Below are 27,549 nucleotides of genomic sequence, written 5' to 3' on the forward strand. Positions count from 1 at the left end.
CAGCAAATGACAGGAACCCAAATATTTCAGTCATTAGCTATCTCAATCGCATTGAACGTCCTTATTTGTCTCTCTTCTCTACATGCCCTCCCAGAGGTCTTGAAAGTCTGAAACTTATTCACAACGTTTTTATACATCCCTGATGTTGCAAAAAAAATTTGTTGAGTATTAGCCAGTTCGAAGTCACGTTTGAGGACAAATGCTGCATAATCACGGATGCAGGAGGCAGAAATGCTTCCAAAATCATGAATAAAAGCAAAAAAAAGCTTTCTTCTGAATCCATTAGAGGAAGAGCAACATGCAATTGAAGATCTTTCTAAGGAGTAAGGTTGAAGCCATTAAGCCAAGGTGGAGAGTTGAGAAAGGGGTCTCAATAGCTGCAACAATTTTAGTGTCTCAGTGCGTTGCATTCCCTGGAAGGTGGAAGCAACAGTTCGGCCCAGTGTTGGAGAAGGTTAGAACTGGCAGTGATAGTTCTGGAAGGTTACTATCCAAACAAAAACAAAACAAACATCTGAGGAATGGGCTCCTTAACATAAGCTGGCATTTAAGTGAAATTATAGTTTTAAAATATAGGACTAAAAGGTGGTAATTTTAAAATTATAGTGATTAAATAATTGTAATTCTAAAATTATATGAACCAAGTAATTATATTATAAAATTACAAAGATTAATGAGAATAACATTTTAGTCATTTACTACATTATTAATGACTTGAATAAAGACATGACTAGATAATTAAGGACTCGAAACAACATGGACTAACTAATGTATTTTTAAAACTAAAAAATCAAATAATTAATTTTACTAAAATTTATAGTCTAAACAATAAATTTCCCTTAATAAATCCCCAAGGCATGCTATACATTCATGGTATGACGCAAGAGACAAATACAATTGACAATTTACACAATAAAAAAAAATCTTTTACTTATAATAAAAGTAAATAACTCAGAATTAGTAGATGTGAAAACTCTAGCTCAACATATCACCTTCTTTGTACACTTCAAAGGGTAAAGAAAAACTACCTACACTGATTGGAAAAAAGATGTCATTTGTAGAGTTTGACATTCATGCGTTTAAGACTTCTTAATGATTAAATAAACAGAATTTTACCAAGACTGCTATTTTAAAGAGAAGTGAAAGGCCGCATGCTTGGATGATAACTACATCTCTCCTCAAAACAAATAGGTTAGAATCTAAATTGAAGTCTCAAATTATTTTAAAAATAAGTTTGGATAACAAAGTTGAGGACATTTATGAACTGAATTAGTTGTTGTCTACAACATACCTCCCCGTATTTGCTACTTGAGCAAACGAATAAATAATTGATTCTGCCAGATGCATCAGAAAAAAATCTGCAGCCTTAAGATCAGAGGCTGCTATGTAATACCAATCTAACTAAGAAAAGGAAAAAGCTAACATCACTTGGGTATTCTATTTGGGTTTATATTTGAGCCATCCCTACTGAATATCCCCCATCTCCCTTGTCCACTGCCATCATTGCCTGGCCATCGGTCACCATCAGGTTTTGAGGTTGAGAACCTAGGATCTGCTGCAAACCCTCCTGTGTTTTGATCTTTGCTAGAATGATAAGGGATTCCTTCCTTGTTGTTACTAACTTCTGCTGTTACACCTTGTTTTCTGGGAGTAGCTGCATTTGAAGAGCTAAATATTCCATAGTTGGATGACTGGGTTCTGGTATCGTCAGCACGAGGAAGCTTTATGTTTCCAAAAGCAGAGGAATCAGTCCGAGTTGGATTTCCTTCTCTCCTTGAAGAAGGGACATTTATCCCTGGCCGTGTGTGCCCATCCAAATGTGAGAATCCAGGTCCAGCCCTAAAAGAGCCCGTCTGAGCTGGGCCCCTACTATCCCTTGATGTCGTGGGTGGGAACCGCTCCCCTGCTTCACTTCTTCTATACCTGTTTTCAGTCTCAAGGGATGGCTGTGTTGATAATGGAAGTCTGTCTGCTTGTTTAGAATCATCTACTGGGCTAGGATGTGATAAGTGTGGAATATTTAAGTTCCTCCGAGAGGAATCTGCTTCTGATGGACTATTAATCTCCTCTCTACAATGTATACTAGAATGGGTGGCGGTTGGCTCTGCAATGGCAACCGTTTCAGCATCCTTCGACTTTTTAGCACTACCCTTCTTCAATGGCCCAAACTTGGCATGCCTAACAATCAAAAATGCTTGTCTTTTCTCCACCCTTGGCCCAGTCTCCACAACAAATTCATCTTCAATCTGCATAAAGTTGTATATGAAGAGGAGTAATGAGGGGTAACAACTAAAGCAGAAAAAAAAGGAGGTAAATAAAAGCAAAAAGCCAATAGTACCAAAGCAGTGAGACGAGATAACAGTGCTTTTAATTCCTTTTCCTCTTCTTCTTCTTGTCTTTTCCTCTCAGCTATTTCCTCTTCAGTTAGATCTTCATCACCAGAACCCTTTCTACCAGAGCCCTTCTTCGATGAACATAAGACCATACACTGATCCACAAACAGAAAGTAACAGCAATTAATATATATACACATATAGTTGGTCTGAGCAACATGAATCCCATAATTTATGGAGCAGAGATTACGCCCATAGCTCATTTCACAAAATAACACACTTTTAGCATATCTGTTAATTTTTTGGAGTGGCTTTGTATGTCATAGTCTGTTCACATACAACTGGATGAAGATGTGCATGTAGCTGTACAGGATAATAGATCTTGCAGGAACCTTAATAACAACTAAGAGTGTGATTACAGAGCCTATGACAAAAGTAAAAATTTGTTCGATAGTGTTTCCAGAGTCCAGCAGAGCAAATCAAGCATAAAGCCATTACAAGAACTCATCCAATATTAACTTTTTTATCTTTTTTTTTTAAAAATGAAAAAAGAAAACTTAAAAAAAAAATACAAGGTTCATTGTCCAAATCTATCGGGCTACAAATAGTCATACTGAACAAAGTTTCTGTAGTACAAATGGATATGGGACAGATAATGTCTACAAAGTGCAAATTTTCCTAATGCTGATAACTGAGCCACTACTCGTACTGACAAACTAGAATGGCGCACATGGAAAAATCATGCAATTGAAGCCAGAAATTGAAGAAATAAAAAGAGGAAATTAAATTATACCATAACGTAGAGAAGAAACAAAATGTTTATTCTTTTTATGGATTTTAGTATCTCAAATTAAACATAAAAGAACAAGAGAAAAAAACTAGAAGCTTTTCTTTTTATCATCATACTGGATAAAAATTAAAATAAAATAAAAGATACTTTCACTCTTGATTTATACCATCATGCACAATGAAGCCATCCAATGATCATAAAATTGTTTATCATAAAAGATCAGTAATAAATACACAACGATCTAGGAACAAAGAGAGAAAATACCTTTACTCGATAACCACGCTGTATTAACCTTAATACTGTATCTGCTTTCATTTTTAAGTCTTTTTGTTCCTGAAAGCAGCAGTAAAAAAGGTATAATTTAAAATCACTATCTTGCTTTTCCATGTAGCAGCATTACATGCAGTTTGTTTTCCCTCTATTCATTTTTAAAGTAACTAGAGATAACTTAGTTTATTCTGAAGATTATTCCATTTGAAAATAATTAGAGATGACTTAATAGCATCCCAGACATATTTGCTCATGTGCACATAGAAAGAACAAGTCAGCATCCAGAAAATGCAGGATGACAGTTTCATGTAAACTAATACAAAGGGATAAGAGGTACAAGATGAAAAACACATAAGATGATACAAACAGTTTATATAAATTAAGTCAATAATTTAATTATAATACTATCCGAAGGATGGTTAGGACATGGAAAGTCCACATATCATTCTACAGATAGTGGGAAGGCGTTCAAGCAGTTGACTTTCTATGTTCTCTAATCATAAAAATTTGCAGAATATATAGGAGTATTGCTAAAGTGTGTAGGAGAGAACATCAAATATAATAATATTAACATGGCAAAAGGCTTTCCAGTATATATTCTAACATCTAGGAGTGTGAATATAACATTCAGTATATGTCCCTTGCTCTGGAACTACTACACAATCAGTAAGTGGATTTTCTAGGATTCTAGATCTAGAACTCCAAATAATGAGATGGAATCCCATAATACTTCAATCCCACCTTAAGATTCCCCCAATTTTCTCTCTATACAAACCTAATGAGCTGCATCAACAAAGAAAACCTGAAGGTTGGTCATATTACTATTAATTATGGTCAGCACCAAGCACCATTTGGCTCAACCCATTTTTTTATCCCTCTTTTAGCTTTCACAAAAGTAATTCCTGTAAATTTGGATTTTAAAAAAAGTCCTCAATAAGAAAGTACACTAATTAAATACAGGGGTTTCACTTCATAAGAGAAGCAAAAAAGCAATTACAAAAATGAATTTCTTTTTACTTTTTTACAGTGATGGTAACTTTTTTACTTTAAAAACATAGCTTCTAGATATTTATCCCAACGGTTGCCTTTTGCATTAAAAATAGCAAAAGTGAGTGCACAATGCACAATCAAAAAGGCTAAACAAAAAAGTGAACAGTGGATATGAAGCATTGTTTTGCAGTGAGAAGAATGTGAGAACAGCATCCTTAGAGAAAGGCCTTACAGTTTTCTCAGAAAATCGGATTTCTTTGCAATCACCCGTCTTTAACGTCATCTCAGACTGCATCAAAAGTGAAATGGATAATAATAAAATGTTATCACTGTATGCCAAAATTTGAATCTTATTGCCGGGGCTTATCTAATGGTACATTGCAACTTGCAAGATAAAGATTTGTATTCAATAATTATAAAGGAAAAGCAAATTCCACATTTACGAGACTCAGTTGCCAAGTGCAGGGTTCTGTAATAATTTAACTCAGCTATAAAAATAAAATAAAATAAAATAAGAAGGCTTACATCAATGATGAATTTCCATTCATACAATGCACTAGGATCAAATAAAGAAGAAAAAAAATAGAAATGTCTAAATAAAATATATTTTATTTCCTAATCTTCTTTTCTGCACATATTAGTTTCAACCTTCTAAACAGTCATATATTTTCATACCTAATGAAGCCATGGACAGTTCATGTTTGAAATATATATATATAAACGCGCGAGCACACACAAGCACGGAGTTTGAACAATTAGACAAATCAAAACTCAATCAAACCTCTAAAAGTTAAAACTCTCTCTTGTTATATAAACATGTAAGTGAAAAGAAAAGGGAAAACCAAAAACTGTAAAAGGGAAAATATGCTAAAGCCTAAGTATTTAAAATAACCACGTTAAGAACCATGAAAAGCATCTAAGAGATTTGAAGGAAGGAAATAACTCATTTTTCTTAGTCAAATACCTCAACAGTGTGAACTTCTGTTTCCTGATTAGAGATCCTTTATTCAAATTCCACTGTGATGGGAATGGGAAAAATTGTAAAACCTGCAGGGGTTTATGAAACTGGAACTATATCCTATTTTATGGTCCAAGGCCTAGTGGGCCTGCTGATGTGCCCAAAAATAATAATATGGCTTAGTTAAAAGAAACAGGAAAAGGAAACACCAGCACACATTCACTTTTGACCACTTGAAGAAAAAAAAAAAGCATAATAAATTAAGAAACCGAGTTAAAAGCTCCAAACCTTACAAGAAAACTGGGGAGAAGAGAAGAAACTTTCATCTCATAATTTTTGGAGGAAAAGTAATCTAAAAGAGCCACCCAAAATGGTATATCAGTATACCCTCCCCACCAACAAACCAAAAAAGAAAAAAGATTAGTAACAACTCCTATAACATGTGGATAACTTCCCAGTGTGTTTCTAGTACAAAAATGTGCAACTCATATGAAAAAGAAAGCTCACAATTACCAACATTCACAGAAATTAGATGGAGACAGCATTTTTTATCAACTTCATTCTAATAGAGCAAAAACAGAATTAGTTTGACAATGCACCCTACCTTGCTTTTAGCACGGTCCTTTTCCTTCAAATGTCGTTTGTACTGCTCCTTGTGAAAGTCCATGATTTTACAGACAGGTGGATCAGCATGTCTATTAACCTGCATGTAAACAGGGAAAGAAAGTTGAGCACATCTATAAGGACAAACCCAACACAATCCTTGAAGACTATAGTATGAAAAAGTAAGATACTGGACATCGTAGAGAATTTGAACACAATTAATGCTGCACATGAAAAATGAAAGCTCTATTCAACATAACGCTCCATCTTAGACCAGGATGGTGCACTGGTTCTATTGCTTATTGAACTTTGCATTTGCAAAATAATTAGAATGCACTTGGACCAACAGAATCGTTGGTACATCCGAAAGATTTGATGCCAAAGAAATGAAACAAAGAAAAGGATTGTAAGCAACAGAAAAGGAATAAGGAGCACCCACAACAAATCTCAATGGGACATTATTCGACACACTTTCAGCAAATGCAGAAAGAAGAGTTCCTGAAACTTGCATATGCTAATCATTCAACAAAAACAAGTTAAAGAATCTACTTCTCAACTAATACATGAGCACCTGTCAAAATGCATTCATCAGAAAACTTACTAGCAACCCTAGAATCATTTACTACCTAAGGCAAGCATTTTCTAGACCATAATTGTTAAAGATAAATAGTTTCTCACATAGGTACAAACAAGATATTTTTATTATTTTTCATTTAAAATATTTAAGATAAACAAGCCACAAGTCATTTTTGAATCATTCTCCTTGAAATGTGAATAGAGAGAAAGAGTAAACATAAAAGGTTTCAGAAGAATAATGGTGCACTTCTAATGGTTTGCAGTAACTGCACAAGCAATTCCACAACTAGAATAACACTCTTACTAGCCCAACCTCAAGCAAAAATCACCATTAGCACCATTCTCTTTATGGATGATACATAGAGGAAAACGGCAACTAGTAAACAAGCAGACATCCAATTAAGAAGATATGAGACAGAATTCAGTTTTAACCCAAAAACAGAACAAACTGATACAATTTAGTTGCTAGCGACTGATATTGATTCTGTTCAGTATTTACTTGTAAAATGCAAAATATACTTTTTAGTTAGTAATATATAAATTATTAGTTATTTTATATAAATCAATAACATGTTAACTTCTACATCATACCACTACTAACCAATTAGTAAAACCAACATATTCAGAAACCCTAAAATTTATTCTACCCCTGTGTTCATTCTTTCCATTATTTGTCTTAATTTGATTGATGAGAATGATCTCATAATGCAGTCACTTGCAAGTTGGATAAAATGATTAAGATTTCAAAATCACATAACATTAAGAGGGAAAAAGCTGCAGAAGTAAAAATTGCATAGTGCACCCAATTAAGATCATCAGCCACTTAGCTTTGACATACTTGAGGTTGTGCCTCTCATGCCTTGTGCCTCGGGTGTGCCTTTAACAATTATGATACTTTGATTGTATTTTCTAAGTTATTGAGTTTAATAATATGGTTTAATTTACTGTGTACACACCTAAACAAAGAATAGAAAGAGTGAACTATAATGCCGGCTGGCTTCACAAATTGGAACTATATCACACACCACCCAGTTCAATTACGACTTTATCCCACACAAAGCATAAAAAGAAAATTTCTTCAAATAAAATAAACTCTTAAGATAATATATTAGATTACTTTTTTTCCCAAACACTTCTTACCATGGCATCACGCTCTCAAGAACTCAAAAAAGTAAAACGCCCACCATTTTCTAAAGCATACCTCAACTAAGTCAAGTTTGAGTTTCCTCGCTTGTTCCAGTGCTTCATGCAGCGAGACAACACTATGCCCTGTATACATCCATAAATTAATTCATAAGAGTTAAAATAATTTGACTAATGCAGTGTGTTTATCATTAAATAGCATAATTATTACTGTTATCAGCATTTTTATTTAAATTATCCATTTATAATATTTACATCCATTTAATAAAATTATTTAATTATAAATATTATACTTAATAACATATGAAACATGTTTCAAATTATGTATATATTTTGTTATACACATGCATCTTCCAAAATAAAGCAAATGCAATTATAATAATTATTACATTGTAAATGTCAAAATACAGCAAACAGGACTTCATAACATCATAAATCACCACTTTGGGAAACAAGATTTAAATTTTCCAATGATGTAATTTCAATTTAACATATTTTGTGGCTTTCATATACATAAAATAGCAACAATGCCAAATGAACCATGGCAAGAGTCTGCCACTTATTCTTTATGATTCAACAGACTGTTGAAATCCAAGATCATGAAGCTAGCTGCAACAAAACTGGAGCCCATTCAATAATGAATAACACAAGCAATCTGATCAATAGGCAAAAAATTGCTAAGTGCCCTTCACTTCTCTTATGAGCTTCAGAAGCATATCCACACAATTTGAAATTTCTGATATTCCAATGCGTTAATCATTCTTTTAGCATATTAAAAAGAATAAGAAAAAAGATAATCCATTCCAGATATATCAGTTATTTGAGTTTTTATTTCTGAGAACCTAATCATGCCATGCAAACAAAATGAGTAGCCAACTTGATAACACAAATTTTCTTATCAGTAATGAAGTATACCTTCATCATCTACCAGCCTGACAAACTGAGCTTCGATGTTGTCATTTAAACGTGGCCCACTAGTGTCCTTCTCTTCTTTCTTTGCCTTAACCTAGATTCAGCAATACAAAACAACACTAATTACTAAGTAAAGCTAATAAAATTCACATGCAATATTTAGTAACCAAGTATGAAGCAATCACTACCCTTTTAACAATCAATCTTAAAAACAATCCACATCCACAAAAAAGCTCACTTGAATTGAACTCATAAATCATTGACCGTCCATTATGCATTACAAGCAATCAAAACCAGATTGAAAATAAATAAATAAATAGAACTGAACCCGACGTATTACCTGAACTGGGGCAGCAAAAAACCTAACATTGTTGAAAAAATCTGTGGGCCTCTTACAAATAGGCCTCTTACAATTGTCCCAAATTGGATGCTCTGATGAGCATGATTTTGAGCTTTTAGCAGTGTAATTAAGCAAAGAGGCATACGGAGTTTGAACATAACATCTCTGGAACTGATGTGATAGAAGCTTAAGCTTGGATCGGTATAAAATCCAAGCCATGTTGATAATTTGAATCTACACTGATTCAGAAAGCTCTAAAAGAATGCGAACAGTAAACTTTTGGTTGAAAAGGAATCAGCCGAGACAACTTCGATTAAAAAGAAAGTTCCATATAGATATTGCCACCTTGGTGGAGCGAGTCCAGACCGCCGGAATCGACAGTGGCAGCCAACTACTATGCTCTCCTCGTTTCCTGACCCGTTTTTATGTTTTGGCAATCTGAAGGGGTCCTACAAGGTTGGTAATGGTGGCTGGTTTGATTTGAAGTGCTGGTTTATCGTGGAAGGGCCGGAGAAGACAAGGTTGCTCCTCCGTTATCTATCTCTCTCGCTTCCCCTCTCTGGCGATGGCTTCTCTATCATAAGCCCCATAAGGGCAACGTTTAGCCATCTTTATAACCAACCCGGTCAAGAAAACGACACCGTCAGCTCTCTAAATCTCATATTGCAAAAAATATATAACAAATTACAGTTTAAATCAATTTTTATTTTAATGACATTAAATTAAAATTTTATTTCTAAATTTATATATTCATTATATACATTTAATGAATTTGATTGATGTAAAATATTTAATTTAATAATTATTAAATTTGTTTCACTCTGTTTTTAGTTGGGTAAATTATAATGTATTTTATAATATCTAGCAAATCTATAAATTAGTCTCTGATTTATTAATATGTAACAATTAAATCTCCTGAATTTATTTTGGTAAAATTACTATTAATTAACAATAAATTAAAAAAATAAACTCCAAATAAAAAGATTAAATTATTAAAAATATAAAAATTAAATAATTACAAATATTAAAATTAAATAAATTAAATTATTACAAACATTAAAACTAAAAAATTAAATTATTAATATGAAAGTAAAATTTAAATAACTAAATTTTAATAGTTTAATGATAAATTTTAATATAAAGATTATTTTTCTAATAGAATAAAGCTAAATTAGTTATCATTAAAAGAAGTAGAGATTACTTTAGGATAATATTGTAATTACATTTTTTTTTTGAACTCAATATTGTAATTACATTTTTTTTTTGAACTCAATATCGTAATTACATTTTAAGATTAATTTCATTAAAGTACATTTTTTTAAAATTCTAAATATAAAAGATACTGATCAGAATAAGCAGACCATTACAAAACAGGCCCGTGGCCTAAAGGAACTAGAACTAATTTGGGCTTCTCTTTCCTGCTTTCCTAGTCTCAACCTTCAGTTCCGAGGACTGAAACCGTCGCAAATTGAAGCTCTGGCACTGGCAGCACATGCCGATGATCCGGTTTTTGTTTTGATTTGATTCCCTCAAGCTACTGCGGTTTAAGGTGCCACTCTTTTCTTTTGATTATAAACAGTAGATGACTAGATGTGATTTTGTTTTGAATGTGCTCGATTTTGCTGATTGCACATTATTAATTCATCTGTCGATTCCACTTCTGTCTCGCCATTGTGGAGAAGATTTCTGGATTTTCTCTTTATAAATCCTGTTCTAGAAAAGTTTCTGTTGTTTCATGGAGAGAATATTTCATAGTTCTTCAGCCAAACAGAGAGATCAATTAAGTGAGGTGGAATGGGACTTCCACTCACATGCAATTAAGTGAAAGCACATTCTGGCATTCATATTGATCAAAAGAGATCAATTTATTTACAAAGAGATCGTTATTAAATTTGTAATTTTCACTGGCATATTCTGACGTACTGCTGAATTTGTCAGCAATGACGGTATTGTTTATTGAAACAGTAATGCTTTTGCTGGTAGGTTTAGTTGGTTGTGCTGAATCATTTTGGAAATCGAACGAAAGCCTCAGTTCTTCTGTTGATTAGCTTGTTTTTGGCTAATAATGGGGCTTCTCACCATCATCCGGAAAATCAAGAGAAAAGAGAAGGAAATGCGTATACTGATGGTGTATATATCCATTCAACCCTTTTTTTCTTTTTACCCTCCCCCGTATACCCATAACAATCTTAGTTTCTTACATAGATATAAGTAATGTGGATTTCATTTTATGCAGGGGCCTTGATAATTCTGGAAAGACAACAATTGTTTTGAAGATAAATGGGGAAGATACTAGTGTTATCAGTCCTACACTTGGTTTTAACATCAAAACCATAACTTACCAAAAGTAAGATTCTGTTCGCACACAGACACACATATTTTGTTGTCACAAGTTATGTTAAGTGCATATTTTACCTATGCGAGTGCTTGAAGACATTATGCAAGTGTTCAGTGTTTGAAGGAACGCACTGACCACTTCCCCTTCTTGGGAAAAAACTATAGATAGCCAAGCATAAAAGTAAACACTAACCAAATATAATAAAGCAATAAGAAAATATGGTAATAACAATTGCTAATGACATATTAACATATGAAAGCAAAAGATAAGACAACAATTTGCACAATTTATTCAACTCGAGAGAAGTGTATTCAAACACAAGAAATGTTAACATTACCATAAATTAAACTTCATAATTGTTGTAATTATTTTATTATAGCACAAAATTTATTGTACCTATGACCTCTGGACCAGAAGAAGTTTGGTTTGAAAATTATTCTCCAGTGGTGTCGCTAACCTGTCTCAAGGCTAAAGATTGAAATCAATGGTAAAATTTAAGATGGGATTGAAAATGGAATTAAAATAAACTTTTAGCATTAAACTTGATACTCAACTAAAACAAATTTGATTTCAAATTTAAATTAAGAATGAAATGACAATTTTTAATTTTTTAATTGTTTTCTGACTTTTGAAAAATACGAACAAATCAGGGACTACAATTTTTCTTCTTATGTCATTGAGTCAAGTGGATATTTGCTGAGATGTATTAATTTACAATTTGATTCTACAACTTTTTGTTGCAATGCAAGATTTTTGAAATTGTTACTTGGCAGGTACACCTTAAATATATGGGATGTTGGGGGCCAAAGAACTATAAGATCATATTGGAGGAACTACTTTGAGCAAACTGATGGCTTAGTTTGGGTAGTTGACAGTTCTGATCTTAGACGGTTAGATGATTGCAAAATGGAACTCGATAATCTTTTGAAGGAAGAGGTATTTTGCAGGCTAATTTTTCTTTCAGTAATTTCAATAGGGCCCAAAGGATGATATGTGGTCCATTTGTTAGGTCCTATTGTGCCCATGCAGGTTGATTCATAGTCTATTTGTTAGGTCCTATTGTTAGTGCAGTAAGTTGGGTTTTGTTAATAACTTAGTGGTGAGTCTTGGCACCAAGTTAGTTGAGTTAGTGCCTTGTTCCCACATTTCCCATGTTTTATATTGAGCTGAAGGATTAATTGTAATACTGGACTATACTTTTGGTAGAGTAGTCCCAAGAGTCTGTCTATGTTTTGCAATCAAGTTTGAATAGAGGATACATTGAAAAAGCCAAACAAAATGTGCAGATTGTTCCAACCCTGTAACAGAAACCTATATCGAATTCATAGGACTATCACAATATTATGTTTATCTTTTCTAGTTATTTTTGAAATGCGTTTCCTTATTTGTTGCTTATCATTGTTTCCTTGCCCTTCTTTGGTTTTTGGTTAATCCTCTGCTTATTTGTTAATCTGACAGAGGCTTTCTGGAGCATCTTTGCTAATACTAGCAAATAAGCAAGACCTAAAAGGTGCTCTTACACCAGATGAAATTGCTAAGGTACTGATTCTGGCCCATAAATATTGTAATTTGTAGGTCTTTTTTCTTTCTTGGACCAACTTGAAGTTTGTTGTCCTTTTTCCATGTTATTACTGTGTTGCTCATTGTCCTGGAATATTCACTCTCCCGGTGTAGTTGTGATCTTGATTTTGATATTTGAGCATGTGTGTCAACTTGTGAATCTTGCTTTCTCAATTATGTCGTTAGGTGTGTTTGTTTCAGCAGCTATTAATGATGTTAGGTACGTGTATTCTGTTTCTTCCTATTCTACTTTAAATCCTATTATATTTGATTAGAACGGGGCAAAGAACATTTCATGGTTTAATGATTACGGAAGTCGACTTGATATGCATATGTTTTTAAATATCTGTAACTCCAGTATTTGGGCAATGAAAGAAGCATGGGTCAAAATGGTTAAGCATGCCTTAGTATCTTGACCTTAGACTTCCAACATAATCAGGTTAAAGCTACTATATATATACATTTATATATATATATATATATATATATATATAATTTCTTGGTTTCCCTTTTCTTTTCTTCCAAAGTTATTATGTCTGATTTATAGCCTTGCTTTCGTCTTTTGAAATTCTAAAATGGAGTTTCAAAACTTCTGCAGGTACTAAACCTGGAGAATATGGACAAAACCAGGCATTGGAAAATCGTGGGCTGTAGCGCATACACAGGGGAGGGGCTGCTTGAAGGATTTGATTGGTTGGTTCAGGACATTGCCTCTCGAATATATATGCTCGACTAATTCTTCTGTTAATCATTATACCAGAGAGAAATTCTCGATTGCATGTGATGATAGTTAAACGGAGATTTTCCCCCAAATGGCCCATATTTGTGTGTTGTCAGAATTTGGCCATCTACTTGGTTGGTTCATAGTCTTTCTTTCTTAAATCAATGGCAGAAAAATCTATAGTCCGTGCACTTTTTCAATGGAAAATTCTTGCATAAACCATATCTGCAAAACTCAAAGGCATAACTATGTGAAACTTTATGATTTTTATGTGGATCATATTATAAACTTATGTCTTCCTCTAGGCAAGTTTTTGCCCTTAAATAACATTGCATGCTTTGTTTATAGACATAGTTTTTGACTCGGGAGAATATCTGGAATGAAGATTTATGAGCTACGCTTTTTAGATTCATATCTGACAGGAGCACGGTAAAAGGTTGAAAACCCTGCTTTCTAGATCCCCCAACCATGTGAGGTCAAATCCCTTTGGAAGTTAAACTCTTGTTTGCTATCCAGAGGTTACCTTGGTTATTAATATTTGTAACTTGATGATACCTTAGGATCTAATCAATATTAAGCAATAAAGTTGGGGTTTTTCTTATTGGTTCTCTCAGAAAACTGATTAAGGTCCATTTGTACTGTTTTATTAACGATCTTATTGTTGTGGAATTTAGTGAAACTTTTTGGGTCAATAGTATTATTGAAATTTTCATTGGGAAGTTTGTGCAAGCCCGCTAAAGAAACAGCTCTCTCGGCCCATAATGGCTCATCTTTAGTTCAGAACCAGCAGGAAGCTTTTTGTAAAGTTCAGCACAGAACCATTTAATGTCAATTCTCAATATTCATAGAGTAAATGCACCATGCTCGAATCATATTCATCCAAGATTGAGTTGGATGACCCATGAAATTCAATAATTAAATAATTTGAAGAATTTTTTTAAACAATACAAATAATAAACAGTCTAATTAATTTTTTTAAAAAATAATCCTCTTTAGGGTATCATATGTATATCAAGATTATAAGTTCTGGTCCCTTTGATCTATTAATAACAGTATACTTTGATGTTTCTGTAAAATCATAAAATTCCTTATGATATATTCATTATTGATGTTTCCAGTTACATTGTTATATTATGTACTTTTCTTACTCTAAGAATTTTATATTTCTTTATTCTGGTATAAGAGCTATAAATTATTTGTATTGCAATTGATTTTTCTATCCATTTTCCATCCATTGATAGCATCATAGAGACTTTATATTATAAAGTATATAGCTTTATCATTATATATAAAATCATAGTTTTGTTATAAATTTTCTTTTATATTGGGAATAATTAAGAATGACATGTCTGCTGCCGGTATTACTCTCGATTCTGGGTTTCCAGAATTGAGTGCCTCCATAGTGTCTCTTTCTTTTGGTAAAGAAAAAAAATAGTAAGAATGGCATCTCTTGGTCTCTTGTATCTGATTGGTTGAAAAAATCCGAATGTTAGAGCCTAGAGCATTAAAAGAGAAAAAAAAAATTATATAGTTTCAATTTTGGAATTTAGTTGGAGATTTAACTTTGCTATATCTGTATATAAATATAGTATTATTATTATTTATGACTTCTGCTAATGTATTTACAACAGTGCTTTGACAGCAATAGATCAAATAATGATGTCAGATAAACTCTAAATAATATGATAATACACTCATATATATTTGGTAACTTAATTATTTATATGTATTAGTTTTTTTTTACTCTTTGTATATATTATTATTATTATTATTATTATTATTATTATTATTAAGTTATTGGCTTAAAAAATGATAAGACTAATATGTACATGCAATTAATGCAAGGGATGAAATCAAATTATTTTTATATTAATAAAAATGTATTTTTTTAATATGTTATAGAAAAAATTCAATAAAAGTTTATTTAACTATCTTGAAATGTTTAAAATATATAAATTTAAATTCAAGTTAATTTAATTGTCAATTAATATAATTTTTATAAATTCAATAATTATAATAAACAAGTATTGAATATTATCAACTCTAGATCTAATATCTTGTCAACCTCAATCCTTGGCAATGATATTAGATAACAATATCGTTTGATAGATAGTTCAAGGTATGTGATTGATAATAACTAAATTAGTCAAACAGTTTGGATTCATGACTTGCACTATGACCTACTTAGCTAGCTTTTCTTTTTTCTTTTCTTAAATATGAGTCTTCTTCAATTGAAATAGCACCTGAAAAATGTCTGACAAATATATATATACATTGATTTAATTGCTGTCATTTTTTTTTATTATAAAAACTAAATAAACAATCTCCAATATAAATTTAAATTATATTTTTCCATTTCATATTTTTTTATCCATCTTCTACTTTTTTATTATTCTAAAATTATTATTCATTTTTTTAAATTATAATAATATATAAATTAATTATTATAATCTTATTTTATTTTCAAGAAACCTTTCAAAATATAATTTAATATTTAATAAATTTTAATATATTTAAGATAGAATATAATTAAAAAATTATATTTTTTAATATATGTGAAAAAATAAAATGGGTAAAAACTATAAAATAGATGGAATATAAAATTTATATGTCTTAACATATAGAACGTTAATGTGTTTATAATTTTACAAAATTTTAAACTAAAACTGAATTGGTATCGATAACATATAAAAATTATGATTCGTTAAAACTGTGTCATGTACACAAGGATTTAAAAGGGACGAGTAAACCTTTTCATTTGGTCTGATCAGACAACTAAATGCTCGTTCTATAGAATATGAAGATCAAACCACCAATACTTCTGACTTCATCAATTCCTAAAATGAGTAGTTCGACCACTTTCAGACCTGTACCATAATTTAAATATAGAGACTATCGATCTCAGCAAAGACCGAGTAGGCCAAGTATGATCCTATACAGTTTGAAGATAAATATAAATCTTGATCGACCTTTTTAAAACTTAGAGCGGATGAATATATCTCAATAAAACTCATACTATAATAAAGTATTGAATGCAGACGTGACCAACCTCAATAACAAAAAGGAATTCACCTTTATATAGGTCAGATGAACTAAGCACAGACCTCATAAAATTAGGATAAGGCGTGGACCTCCAACGCGATGGTTGACCACTCTAACCCCTCTGACGTATTAAATGCGTGTGCAAAGAAACGGACTAACATAACGTAAACAACAGGATATGGACTGAACCCGCCAGTCTCTTATGAGCCGTCTGACATATCTGCTAAAAAGTTGTTTACGCCCGATCTTATGGGACTTGACGTTGGATGTCATTAAAAGGACCATCCATTATATATATCACTGATCTAGTTCCATAAGAGGGGGACTCTCAAGAGAAGTTAATCTCTCTCTTATACACTCATAGAAAAACTCTTAAAATATATGTTCTCTGAAAACTTCTTTTAAATATTTTATTATTATTTACTTTTTCTTTGTATTAATAAATTTTAGATAATTCTTAATTAAATTTTGAGTGTAGTAGGATTTCATCATATGCATCCTCGGTGAATTTCTTATTATCTTCTATTTTGTAGATTTTTTTTTTCTTGAGATCAAATATATAGGAATCTATACGAAATTAATTACAGATCAATGATCAACTCATCAAATCGAGTCTCTGTCCAAGTGTCCATATTTGACCACCCCGCTAGATGTTATTAGATTGTCAATATCAAACAGAATCAAAATTGTACAAACTAGAGAGAATTAGGTTTTTCTATATATTTCGTATTGAATAGTACAACTCTATTTATACATCTCTGTATACAGAGTAGTTACAAAGGATAAGTATAAGAGTGTAAGACTATCATTAGAATACAACTAATACAGCTATTTAGTAACAAATAATATAACCAATATTATCTATAACAGTCCCCTTCAAGCTGAACGGCAGGAGACTGAAGTTGAAGCTTGCATGAGTGAGTTGAAAATAGTTGCTGCCCCAAAGGTTTAGTCATGATATCTGCAAGTTGCTCTGCACTTTTAAGAAACCGAATAGAAACAATGCCAAGTCGTATCTGATCTCGAATAAAATGATAATCAATTTCAACATGCTTTGTTCGAGCATGGAAAACAGGATTTGAAGTCAGATAGATAGCACTAACATTATCGCACCATAAAGTTGCAGATGCTGCAGGAGCATATCCAATCTCACGTAAAAGAGTAGTAACCCACATTATCTCAGCAGTGGCATTCGCAATAGCTTTATATTCACTTTCTGTACTTGATCGTGCTACCGTTGGCTGCTTCTTACTAGACCAGGAGATTAAATTACCACCAAAATAAACTAGATAGCCTCCGGTTGACCGTCGATCATCGGGACAACCAGCCCAGTCACTATCTGAATAACATTGTAGTGAGAATGTTGAGGAAGGACGAAGCAAAAGACCTTGAGTGGCTGTACCATTAAGATAACGTAGTAGTCTTTTGCATGCTTGCCAATGAACATCTGTAGCACAATGTAAAAATTGAGCTAATTTGTTAACCGCAAAGGCAATGTCAGGTCTTGTAAGAGTTAAGTATTGTAGAGCCCCAACCACTTGTCTATACTCTGTCATAGAGTGCAATAAAGTTCCTGTTTGTTTACTAAGAGTTGGTGTAGTTGCCATAGGTGTAGCACAAGACTTGGAGTCTTCCATCTTTGTTGCTTGTAATATTTCAGAGAGATATTTGCTTTGAGAAAGCAATAAACCATCTGGCGTTTTTGTGGCCTCAACTCCAAGGAAGTAATTTATCTCACCAAGATCTCGAACAGGAAAGGTAGCAGCCAGCTTATGAACAAACCAATCAATGATTGAAGATTTGGTTCCTGTGACAAGAATGTCATCGACATAGACAAGCACAAATAATTTATCAACTCCATTGGTGTATATAAATAAAGAATGATCAGCCTGTGTGCTGCAAAATTGAAGAGAACATAGAAATTGCTTGAGTCTTTCAAACCAGACCCGCGGTGCCTGTTTTAATCCATAAAGAGATTTCTGAAGTTTGCAAACATAATCTGGCTTAGTACTATCAACAAAGCCTTTGGGCTGCTCCATATATAAATCTTCTGTTAAAAAACCATGGAGAAAAGCATTTGAAATGTCTAATTGCCGCATATCCCATCCTTTTGATACAGCGAGAGCCAAAAGAATACGAACAGTGGTGAATTTCACAACCGGAGAGAATGTCTCTATGTAATCAAGACCCATCTGTTGTGTAAATCCTTTCGCAACTAGACGAGCTTTGTAACGCTCAATATGCCCATTGGAGTGCTGCTTGATCTGATACACCCATTTGTTTTGAATGACATTTGCATTTACTGGTCGTGGCACTAGTATCCATGTTTGATTCTTCAGCAAAGCTGAAAGTTCTTCTCTCATAGCATCACGCCATTCCTGCTGTTTATTAGCCTGAAAGAATGTTTTTGGTTCCTGAAATGACACGCATTGAGCAACAGAAGCATACTTCCTATTTGGTTTTGGGTTAGTTCTTAAAACCATATGATATGTTCGAATTTGAGGAAGAGGAGAAGCAATATCAGTTACAATCTGTAAGCCTGTAGATTGTGCGGATGGGGAAAGTGTTTCTGTAAAATTTTGATTGTGAAATGAGGAGAAATGTTGAACTGGAGTATGTGGTGAAGAAGGAGTAAAAGGAGAATGTGTACCTGATGTAGGCATTGGTGAAGAGGACGATGTACAAGTTACTTGCAGCCATGTTGGATCCGTCTGTGGTTCGACAATATTAGTTGATGCAGATAACTTAGAAAAGGGAAATTCCTTAGGGACAAACCGAACATGTTTTGCCAAGTACACACGCCCTGTAGTAAAATCCAAACATCTATAGGCAGAATGAAAAGGACTTTGCCCAAGATATACACACCCAGTAGACCTGAAACTGAATTTATGCTTATTATAAGGACGTAACAATGGGAAAACACTACACCCAAAGGGTTGAAAAGACAAGTAATTTGGGTCTTTGGAGAATAACTTAAAAAAGGGTGAAGTTTTATTCAAGACATCTGAAGGTAAGGTGTTAATCAACATAGCACTCTGCTCAATCGCATAATTCCAGTATTTTAAGGGTAAGAAGGCATGAGCTAAAAGAGTTAGACCAGTATCTACAAGATGCCGAATTTTTCTTTCTGCTGTACCATTTTGTTCATGAGTGTATGGACAAGCTATCCTATGTACAACACCAGTAGCTTTAAAATAGTGATTCAATCGTTGGTATTCACCCCCCAATCAGAATGAAAGGCTAAAATTGACTTGCCAAATTGACGTTTGATAAGCTGCTCAAACTGAAGAAAGACATCATACACCTCACTTTTATTTTTCAAAAAATAAACCCATGTAAAACGAGTGTAATCGTCAATAAATAGAACAAAATAACGATGACTCAAACTAGATTGCACAGGTGCAGGACCCCATACATCTGAGAAAATAATATCAAAAGGCTGTTGACTTGTATGTTCTTTTGACACTAAAGAAAGACGAGACAATTTGCCTAATCGACAACTAGAACAAGGACTCAACTCAGTATCAGAAACTGATATTTTATTCTGCCTAACTAAAGCAGATATCTTGTGATAGTTTGGATGACCCAACCGCCGATGCCAATCGTCCATTGAAGAAGCTGCTGAAACTTGATTTGCCATGGGATGTGGCCGGAGCTGAGTTAACTTGTACATGCCATCTTCACTTGGGCCTTGCATCAGTGTGTTCTTGGTGCACTGGTCCTTTATTGCAAAATAATGAGGCCAAAATTCAAAGAAAACAGAATTGTCAGTAGAAAATTTTTGGACAGAGAGCAAATTTTTTGTAATTTCAGGAACACATAAGATATTATTGAGCTTGAGTTTGCAACAGGAATTGGAAAGAGAGCCATTACCAGTGTGTGAAATCTGCAATCCTTGTCCATTGCCAACCAATAATTGATCATTACCTGAATACTCATTGATGACATTCAATTGTTGCGGATCAGAGGTAACATGATAGTTGGCAGCAGTGTCAGGGAACTAGGAAACAGAAGCAGAATCAGCAATAGAAGGAGCAGTCGGAGGGGCAGTCGGGTAAGGCATTGTATACACCATATTTGCATTAGGAGCTCTATAAGGCCGAGAAGGACAATATCTGGAATAATTACCATTAGAATAACCAGATTGATTACCACTGTTATTATTTCCAATAGGACCACGATAAAATCGCCGGCGGCAGTTCAAAGCAGAATGATTTGGTTTGCCACAAATTTGACAAACCACCTTATCAGACTTTGAAGAAGCAGAAGACATATGAGCAGGAGCAGTAGCATTCGATCGAGGTGTAGGTAAAAGTGGAGCAGTAGAAGAACTCGATCGAAGGCTTAAATTTGCCATTGGGTGATGTAAATTATTAAGAAGCATTTCATGTGCAACCAAATGACTATGCAGTTCAAAAAACGAAACTGGTTGAGGACGAAGATTAAGATTGGTGATAATAGAGTGAAATTCAAACCCAAGATTGCGATAGATTATCGCATTAAATTCAGCTGGAGAAAGTGGTCGTCCGGCTGCACCAAGCTCATCAGCAAGGGATTTTGCTTTCTTCAGATAAGCAGAGACTGAGAGATCATTTTTCTTGAGCTCTTGGAGTTCAATATGTAATTGAAGCTGGCGATCTTGAGATACAGCACCAAATGCATTGGCTAAAGCTTCCCAGACAGCATGTGAAGAGGTAAGACCATAAACAAGAGAATATACTTCTTCTGTAAGAGATGCGAGCAGCCATGAGTGAAACATCTGATCTTTGTTGAACCAAACCGTATATGCTGGATTTGGTATAGGGGTGGCATCTGTAGCAGATGTGGGTATAGTTTTAGAGGGAGCTGATTCAGAACCATCAATAAAACCATTGAGACCTTGGAAATTTAGAATCGGTCCAAACTGGGTTTTCCAAGCTAGGTAATTATTGTCTTTTAGTTTGATGGAAAAAGAAGAGGCAGAGGTAATAGTTGAAACAGAAGAAGAAGAAGAAGATGAGGATAAAGGAACAAGAGCCATAACAAATGAATTATAGCGGCTTTGATACCATGTACAAACTAGAGAGAATTAGGTTTTTCTATATATTTCGTATTGAATAGTACAACTCTATTTATACATCTCTGTATACAGAGTAGTTACAAATGATAAGTATAAGAGTGTAAGACTATCATTAGAATACAACTAATACAGCTATTTAGTAACAAATAATATAACCAATATTATCTATAACAAAAATCATTTTAAACTATAACAATATTGAATCGTAATTATTTTTAAACTTGAAAGTAATTCAGCTGGATGAACATGTGGTTCCGGTTTGAAAACAGACCAATATCTAGCTCCTGCAAGGAAAAATAAAATAAAATTATAACCAATATTTGGACTTTCTTTTTTGTAAGAAAATGGTTGATTGAATAAAACGGAAGAGGTGGACCTCCATCGGACAATTATGGTGTGTGGTCCATGGTTAGAGTTGGACCATAATCTTGTGGTGATATATTTAAAGTGTAAGAATAGGGCAGGAAGTTGCATACCGAAGAAGATACAGGAAACCCAAATGCCCAACACTTTTCACTTTATTATTACCATCTTATAATGTCCTAATTGCTTATTTAACTGCATGCATGCTTCCCAGATACTATTAAATCAACTCAGCATCCCACTCCAATTGCATGACTTTGGTTTTTATAAAATTATGCTTTTAGTTACTTTAATAATTAAGTCATGTATGATGGCATAATTGCATCAGCAATCATATTATTTAATAAGTGATACAGAGAATGGCGCCCAGTGCATATTCTGAGTAACGGTATTTCAGGTTGTTCAGTTAAACTAGGGCAAAAGTTAAAAAAGTGAAAGGAATCCAATTCCCCCAACTTTATGATTGTCGAAGCTTTGCTCGTAGAAAAAGAAACCCTAGTAATGAGGTGTAAGACAAAAATATAAGTGGGAAGAGAAGTGTCCTACACATAATGATGCGACCAAAAAGCGCCCCATAACTAAAATTATCGCCCTGTCTTTTTCTTGTAAACTAAGGAATGGGCAGACAGGCAGTGCGTGCCCTGTCCCTAATCGATACCCAACTCCTCTCTCTTGTTAATCTCTACCGGTTTTTAACAGATTTTTAATTAATTACATTTGCATGTGCTAATTAATCATTCTTGTTAACTAGCTTTTGCTTTTTCTTCCATCACCGCCCCTATGCCTTTCACATCATTGTGTTTGAATATATTACCTTTAGTAACGATCTTTGTGCCGTTGAGTCTGCTGCATTTGCATCAATATTTTTTCATTTGTTTCTTTATAATTCCAGTAAAAATGTAAATATCACGTCAAAAATTTATTATTGTTTACGTGAATTTAGCAACGTTGTATTTATTAAAAACATTTTAAAACAGCATAGGGATAAAAGTGATCATCTAATCTAAGTAAACGCCAGAAGATATCACCACGTGGCATCAAATATTCTTAGTAAGCATATTTCTTCCAATGAATGAAAGGGGAATTGAACGGAAACATGACCTTCAACCACGTTAACGCAAGGAGGATCTTGAAAGATTCTCGAGGTCCCTTCGCCCAATCACAGGCCTTGTTTATCAAAAGTGACTAACGGTTGTGTTGAGTGCGTTTTATTACCGTTAATTTTTAGAGTCTTTTATAATTATTTTAATTTTTATTATTTATATTGTATTATTGTAAAACTATGTGTTATTTGATAAATATAGAATTATTAGAAAAATTAATTATTTTAATGCTCTTTTTATATTATGTCTCATTTTTTAAAACAAAAAAAAATATATTTTATCGATATGTAGAACACTGCTTTTTAGTGACCCCCTATTTTTAGGGATTAGGTTCAATAAGGCAATAACGCTAACGACACATTTTTATCACGGACTACGCAAAGAAGAAGGAGACCCACTGCCATGTAGGCTGACGTCCGTCAAATCCAACGGTCAAGTGCCTCGTATACCTTTCATGATCCTGACCGTTGATTGACACTTTTCACTTATTGCTGTCCACTTCCTCAACGTCTCTGTTATTATCATATCTCTTATAATCAATTGCATATTATTCAATATGATTAATTAATTAAAATGCAAAAATAGCAAACTTTAAGCCTCACTTTATTTTATAAAAAATATTTTATATAAAAAACTTGAAAACACTCAGTAAATAAAAATAATTTTTATAAAAAATTTAAGTTATTTTTTAAAAAATAATTTTCTTTTTTTAAATTTTTATAAAAAATAATTATTTTATATTTTAGTACTTTTTTAGTTGATAATGAGAAATCAATATGTGGGCACTCGGTTAATTGTTGGTCTAAGTTTGGTATGAACTACTACACACGAGTAGGTCTTAACAAGGTCCACATGCAGCCTTTCGGACAAACACCATATTGTGTGCTAAAATAAAGGAAAACTAAATTAAAAAAAAAAATCCGAGATTTAAGGAAATTAGGGGAGGGTGAGATGTAGGGACGAAGGCCCCAGTGATTTAGGGTTTTCCCCACACTTTGTTCCTTCCTTAATTGAAGGGATACAAAGATATTCAACAAAAACAAAAGCTTCACCAATTTCTATATATAATTTGAGTAAGCATGCCCATGTGGGAACACAACATCACTAATCAGCCCTAATTACTTGTTTAGTAAACCCAAAATCCACTTTTATGCCCTAATCTTTGTTAATTGTATGTGTTTTATGTTGAGTTTAAATATTTTTCAATATAATGATAAATGAGAATTTTGATTCTAATAATCATAATATTGAACTACTATTAATTAAATAGAAGAAACTTGAAATTAAATTAAGAATTTATATATACATCGTGTTAAATAATTAGATTAATAGCATCGTTATATTTAAAAAAATTGTGGCTATTGTGCACCCGGTAGCACAGAAATGCAAAACATGATCCAAATGTATAAAATTTTATTTCAAATAAAAGTTTATTTTTAAACAAGTTGATATTAATTTATTAACTGAGATCAAGTATGGGCGATTATTAAATTGTACATTTAATATAAATTCAACTAAATATATAATAAGAATGATTTTAATAATTGTTAAATTTAATATTTACATTGAAATATAAATATAAATATTTAATTTGAAAATTAGTAAAATTATTCTTCAAATGAGCTTCAACTCCATCAACTTGGGCATTATTCATCAAGTTAAAGCTTTCAAAGGCATATTTTGGTTAATATGCTTGGTCAGTTTTTACAGTTAGAAATTATATACGATTTACAGTTTTTACAGTTGGATAATGATTCAATTTAATAAGAAAATCAATAAATTGAAATTGATTCTAAATACATGAAATAAATGAGAATTAATTTATCATGTGTTGAGTTTAGAGAGAATAAAATTTTTTAAGGGAGCAAAGATGATGGATTCAGTGAGTTAGGAATGTCTCAAATTTAGATTAGATCCGATCGTTTTCACAATTCCTATGTCATGTCCCATCAAATTGAACAGCTGTCTTTTTACGGATATAAATGATGGGCAGTTGACTAATAAATACGGAGCCGATTAACATTATTTATTATATGCATCACATCAATTTAATTTACTACATGTACATTTATGACCCCTGAAAATATACAAAAAAAATGATCGATCTGTAGAAAGTCAACATCCAATCTTAATTTCTTCAAATTGTGTTGGATTTGTATTGGAATAAGTTCTGCTCAATTAAAAAAGTCGATCAGATTGTGAACAAATATTTCGATAAAAAAAAGTCTTGTAATTTATAAATTATCAATAAGAATTAAGAAATCCAATTAATTTCACTGTGGTTGAACTTACATTTTAGTTTTTTATCGTAAAAAAATAAATAAATAACTATTGTATGTTTGCCTCTCTTTTACTATGAAAAATACTCATATGGACAAATATTTTCACTTGTATATAAAATCTAATTAAAATTGTTATAATTTTAATTTATATTTTAATTATATGATTGACTTAGCACTCACAATCTTAATTTGGTGGTAAATGCATTTCAGTAAATCTTAAAGATTTCAGATTCTACTATCCCAATCCTCGATTTTCATTTAAAAAAAAATTATATCATTGACTTATGTATATTTAAATTGAAAGAAAATTTTTGAACCAACTTTTTTTTTCGTCTGAAATAATTAACCTATTAGATTTTATTAATGGGTTACGTCTACAATTCTGTGAATGAAAATAATCTACAACCAAAGAAAGGATTGAAGTGTGAGTTTGTATATTTGGAAGAAACCCTAGCTATCAAAATCTTGCTAGTTAAGATTTTCTATCACCTTTCTTTGAAAATGATGTGAATATTAGCCCCCACATCATTGATCATATACCTTCCCTTCCCTTCTATAAAAAAGCAGTTTTACTTTTATTATTTAATATTTTTATAGTAATTAAATCATGAAATTGCTATACAGAAACACTACGTCTTAACTTAATTAAAATATTGACCTCACCTCATTATTTCATTCTCTCTATATTAATGTATCTGGTTATTCAATGCATTTTTCTTAAAATAAGCTTTGCTCATATCATTTTATTAAAAATTATATAAATCATATTTCTACGTTATTCTTGAAAATAATAAATTTCACATGATAAGTGAAAAATATATTAATAAATTAAAAAGGTGATTTATAATTGAAATAAATTAATTGGAAAGTGGGTTTGTATTATTGGGGCTAATATTTTTCTTTAACTTTTTTTATTTATTTATTTTACTTAGGAATTACGTTAAAGCCTGATAAAATCCATTTTTTAAATAATAAAAAAATAACTACACAGAAAAAAAATTACAAAAATTGTCCAAGTGAAGTCAATTTGATGGAAGTGGGAATTTTGCACATACGTCCCAGAAGAAGAATTAAAGAAATGAATATTATTTCATAATCTTCCATGGGTTGTCTCTTGTTGAGTTGTTGAACAGAGATATAAACAAGAGAACAAAGATTTCAGACAGCAAAGTTGGCAAACGGGAGATTGTGTCATTAATTGGAACCACATGCATTTTGTGTCAAAAACAATAGTAATAATAAAAATGGGAAGCTTCCAGCTTTCACATGCCAACCTTCACTTCATTGTATTCGTACTATCCCTCTCTCAATATTAAAATTGCATACTACATTTTATTGGTTTTCCTTTTTTCCCCTCTTCATTCCTAAAGTAGTTTGGTAGGTATTAAAGTTTTCAACTTTTACGACTTAAAAGCATGAAAATAATTTTTATTTTTGAAATGGAGGTTGGAGATAAGGAAAATAGAATTTAAAATTTTTTAAATTTATTTAAATATATTTATTATGAATAAAAAAAATTATTTTCTATAAAAATTAAAATTGAAGCGTAAAATCATTCCAAATATCAGTTAAGTTATTTATTTATTTGAGGGGGGCTTTTAAGTAATTTACTAGGAAAATGAGAAAAAGACGAGCAAGCGAGACAGAAGCAGCAACTTGAGCATTATGCTGGTGTCCGTGGGCGCGCCACTTACTATTTCATTACAAGAATACCCCTGGGTCAACATCCATAATTACAGGTCAAACCCAACCGCTCTTTACGACTTTACCAAAAGGGATTACCAGTGCCAGGTCACTAATAATGTATTATTTAATAATAATAAATAATAAGAAAAAGACGAACCAACCCACACACTGAAATTACCTTTACATTCTTACATTATTAAATACTAAATTAACATTTTATTTCTATATTAGATGGTAAATAAAACTCCAACAATTAAGTACAACGGTAAAAAAATAAATAATCTCAAAACAGAAAACTAACAATCTGATCGAGAAATCCAACCGGTTCGATAAAATGGAAGGAAACTAGTTAATAGCTTAGCCAACCTTGAAGAATAAAGGAGAGTAAATAAAGGTGCAGAAAAGGAAAGCTTGTTAGATTTACTGTTGCAAATGGCCCTTTTCCCCTGTTGTTGTGTCAGGGTTTTAGTTTTATTATCA

The 27,549-nt window shown here is 32.4% G+C and overlaps 2 protein-coding genes across 2 annotated transcripts; one reads left to right on the forward strand and one right to left on the reverse strand.

Annotated features, from left to right (window-relative positions):
* Positions 1-1,192: 1,192 nt before the first annotated feature.
* Positions 1,193-9,505, reverse strand: LOC110601631 (translation initiation factor IF3-1, mitochondrial). Its single transcript, XM_021738843.2, has 8 exons — positions 8,916-9,505; positions 8,579-8,669; positions 7,722-7,789; positions 5,946-6,044; positions 4,616-4,672; positions 3,388-3,456; positions 2,339-2,488; positions 1,193-2,246 (listed from the first exon to the last, which is right to left on the reverse strand). The coding sequence occupies exons 1-8, from the start codon at positions 9,132-9,134 to the stop codon at positions 1,425-1,427; spliced, it is 1,575 nt and encodes a 524-aa protein (XP_021594535.1). The 5' UTR covers positions 9,135-9,505; the 3' UTR covers positions 1,193-1,424.
* A 787-nt stretch (positions 9,506-10,292) lies between these two features.
* Positions 10,293-13,838, forward strand: LOC110618800 (ADP-ribosylation factor-like protein 2). The gene is made up of 6 exons (XM_021762047.2): positions 10,293-10,464; positions 10,899-11,045; positions 11,152-11,262; positions 12,027-12,189; positions 12,712-12,792; positions 13,412-13,838. The coding sequence occupies exons 2-6, from the start codon at positions 10,981-10,983 to the stop codon at positions 13,547-13,549; spliced, it is 558 nt and encodes a 185-aa protein (XP_021617739.1). The 5' UTR covers positions 10,293-10,464; positions 10,899-10,980; the 3' UTR covers positions 13,550-13,838.
* The last annotated feature ends 13,711 nt before the right edge of the window (positions 13,839-27,549 follow it).

The sequence above is a fragment of the Manihot esculenta genome, chromosome 1, assembly GCF_001659605.2.
Source record: "Manihot esculenta cultivar AM560-2 chromosome 1, M.esculenta_v8, whole genome shotgun sequence".
Classification (NCBI taxonomy): domain Eukaryota; kingdom Viridiplantae; phylum Streptophyta; class Magnoliopsida; order Malpighiales; family Euphorbiaceae; genus Manihot; species Manihot esculenta.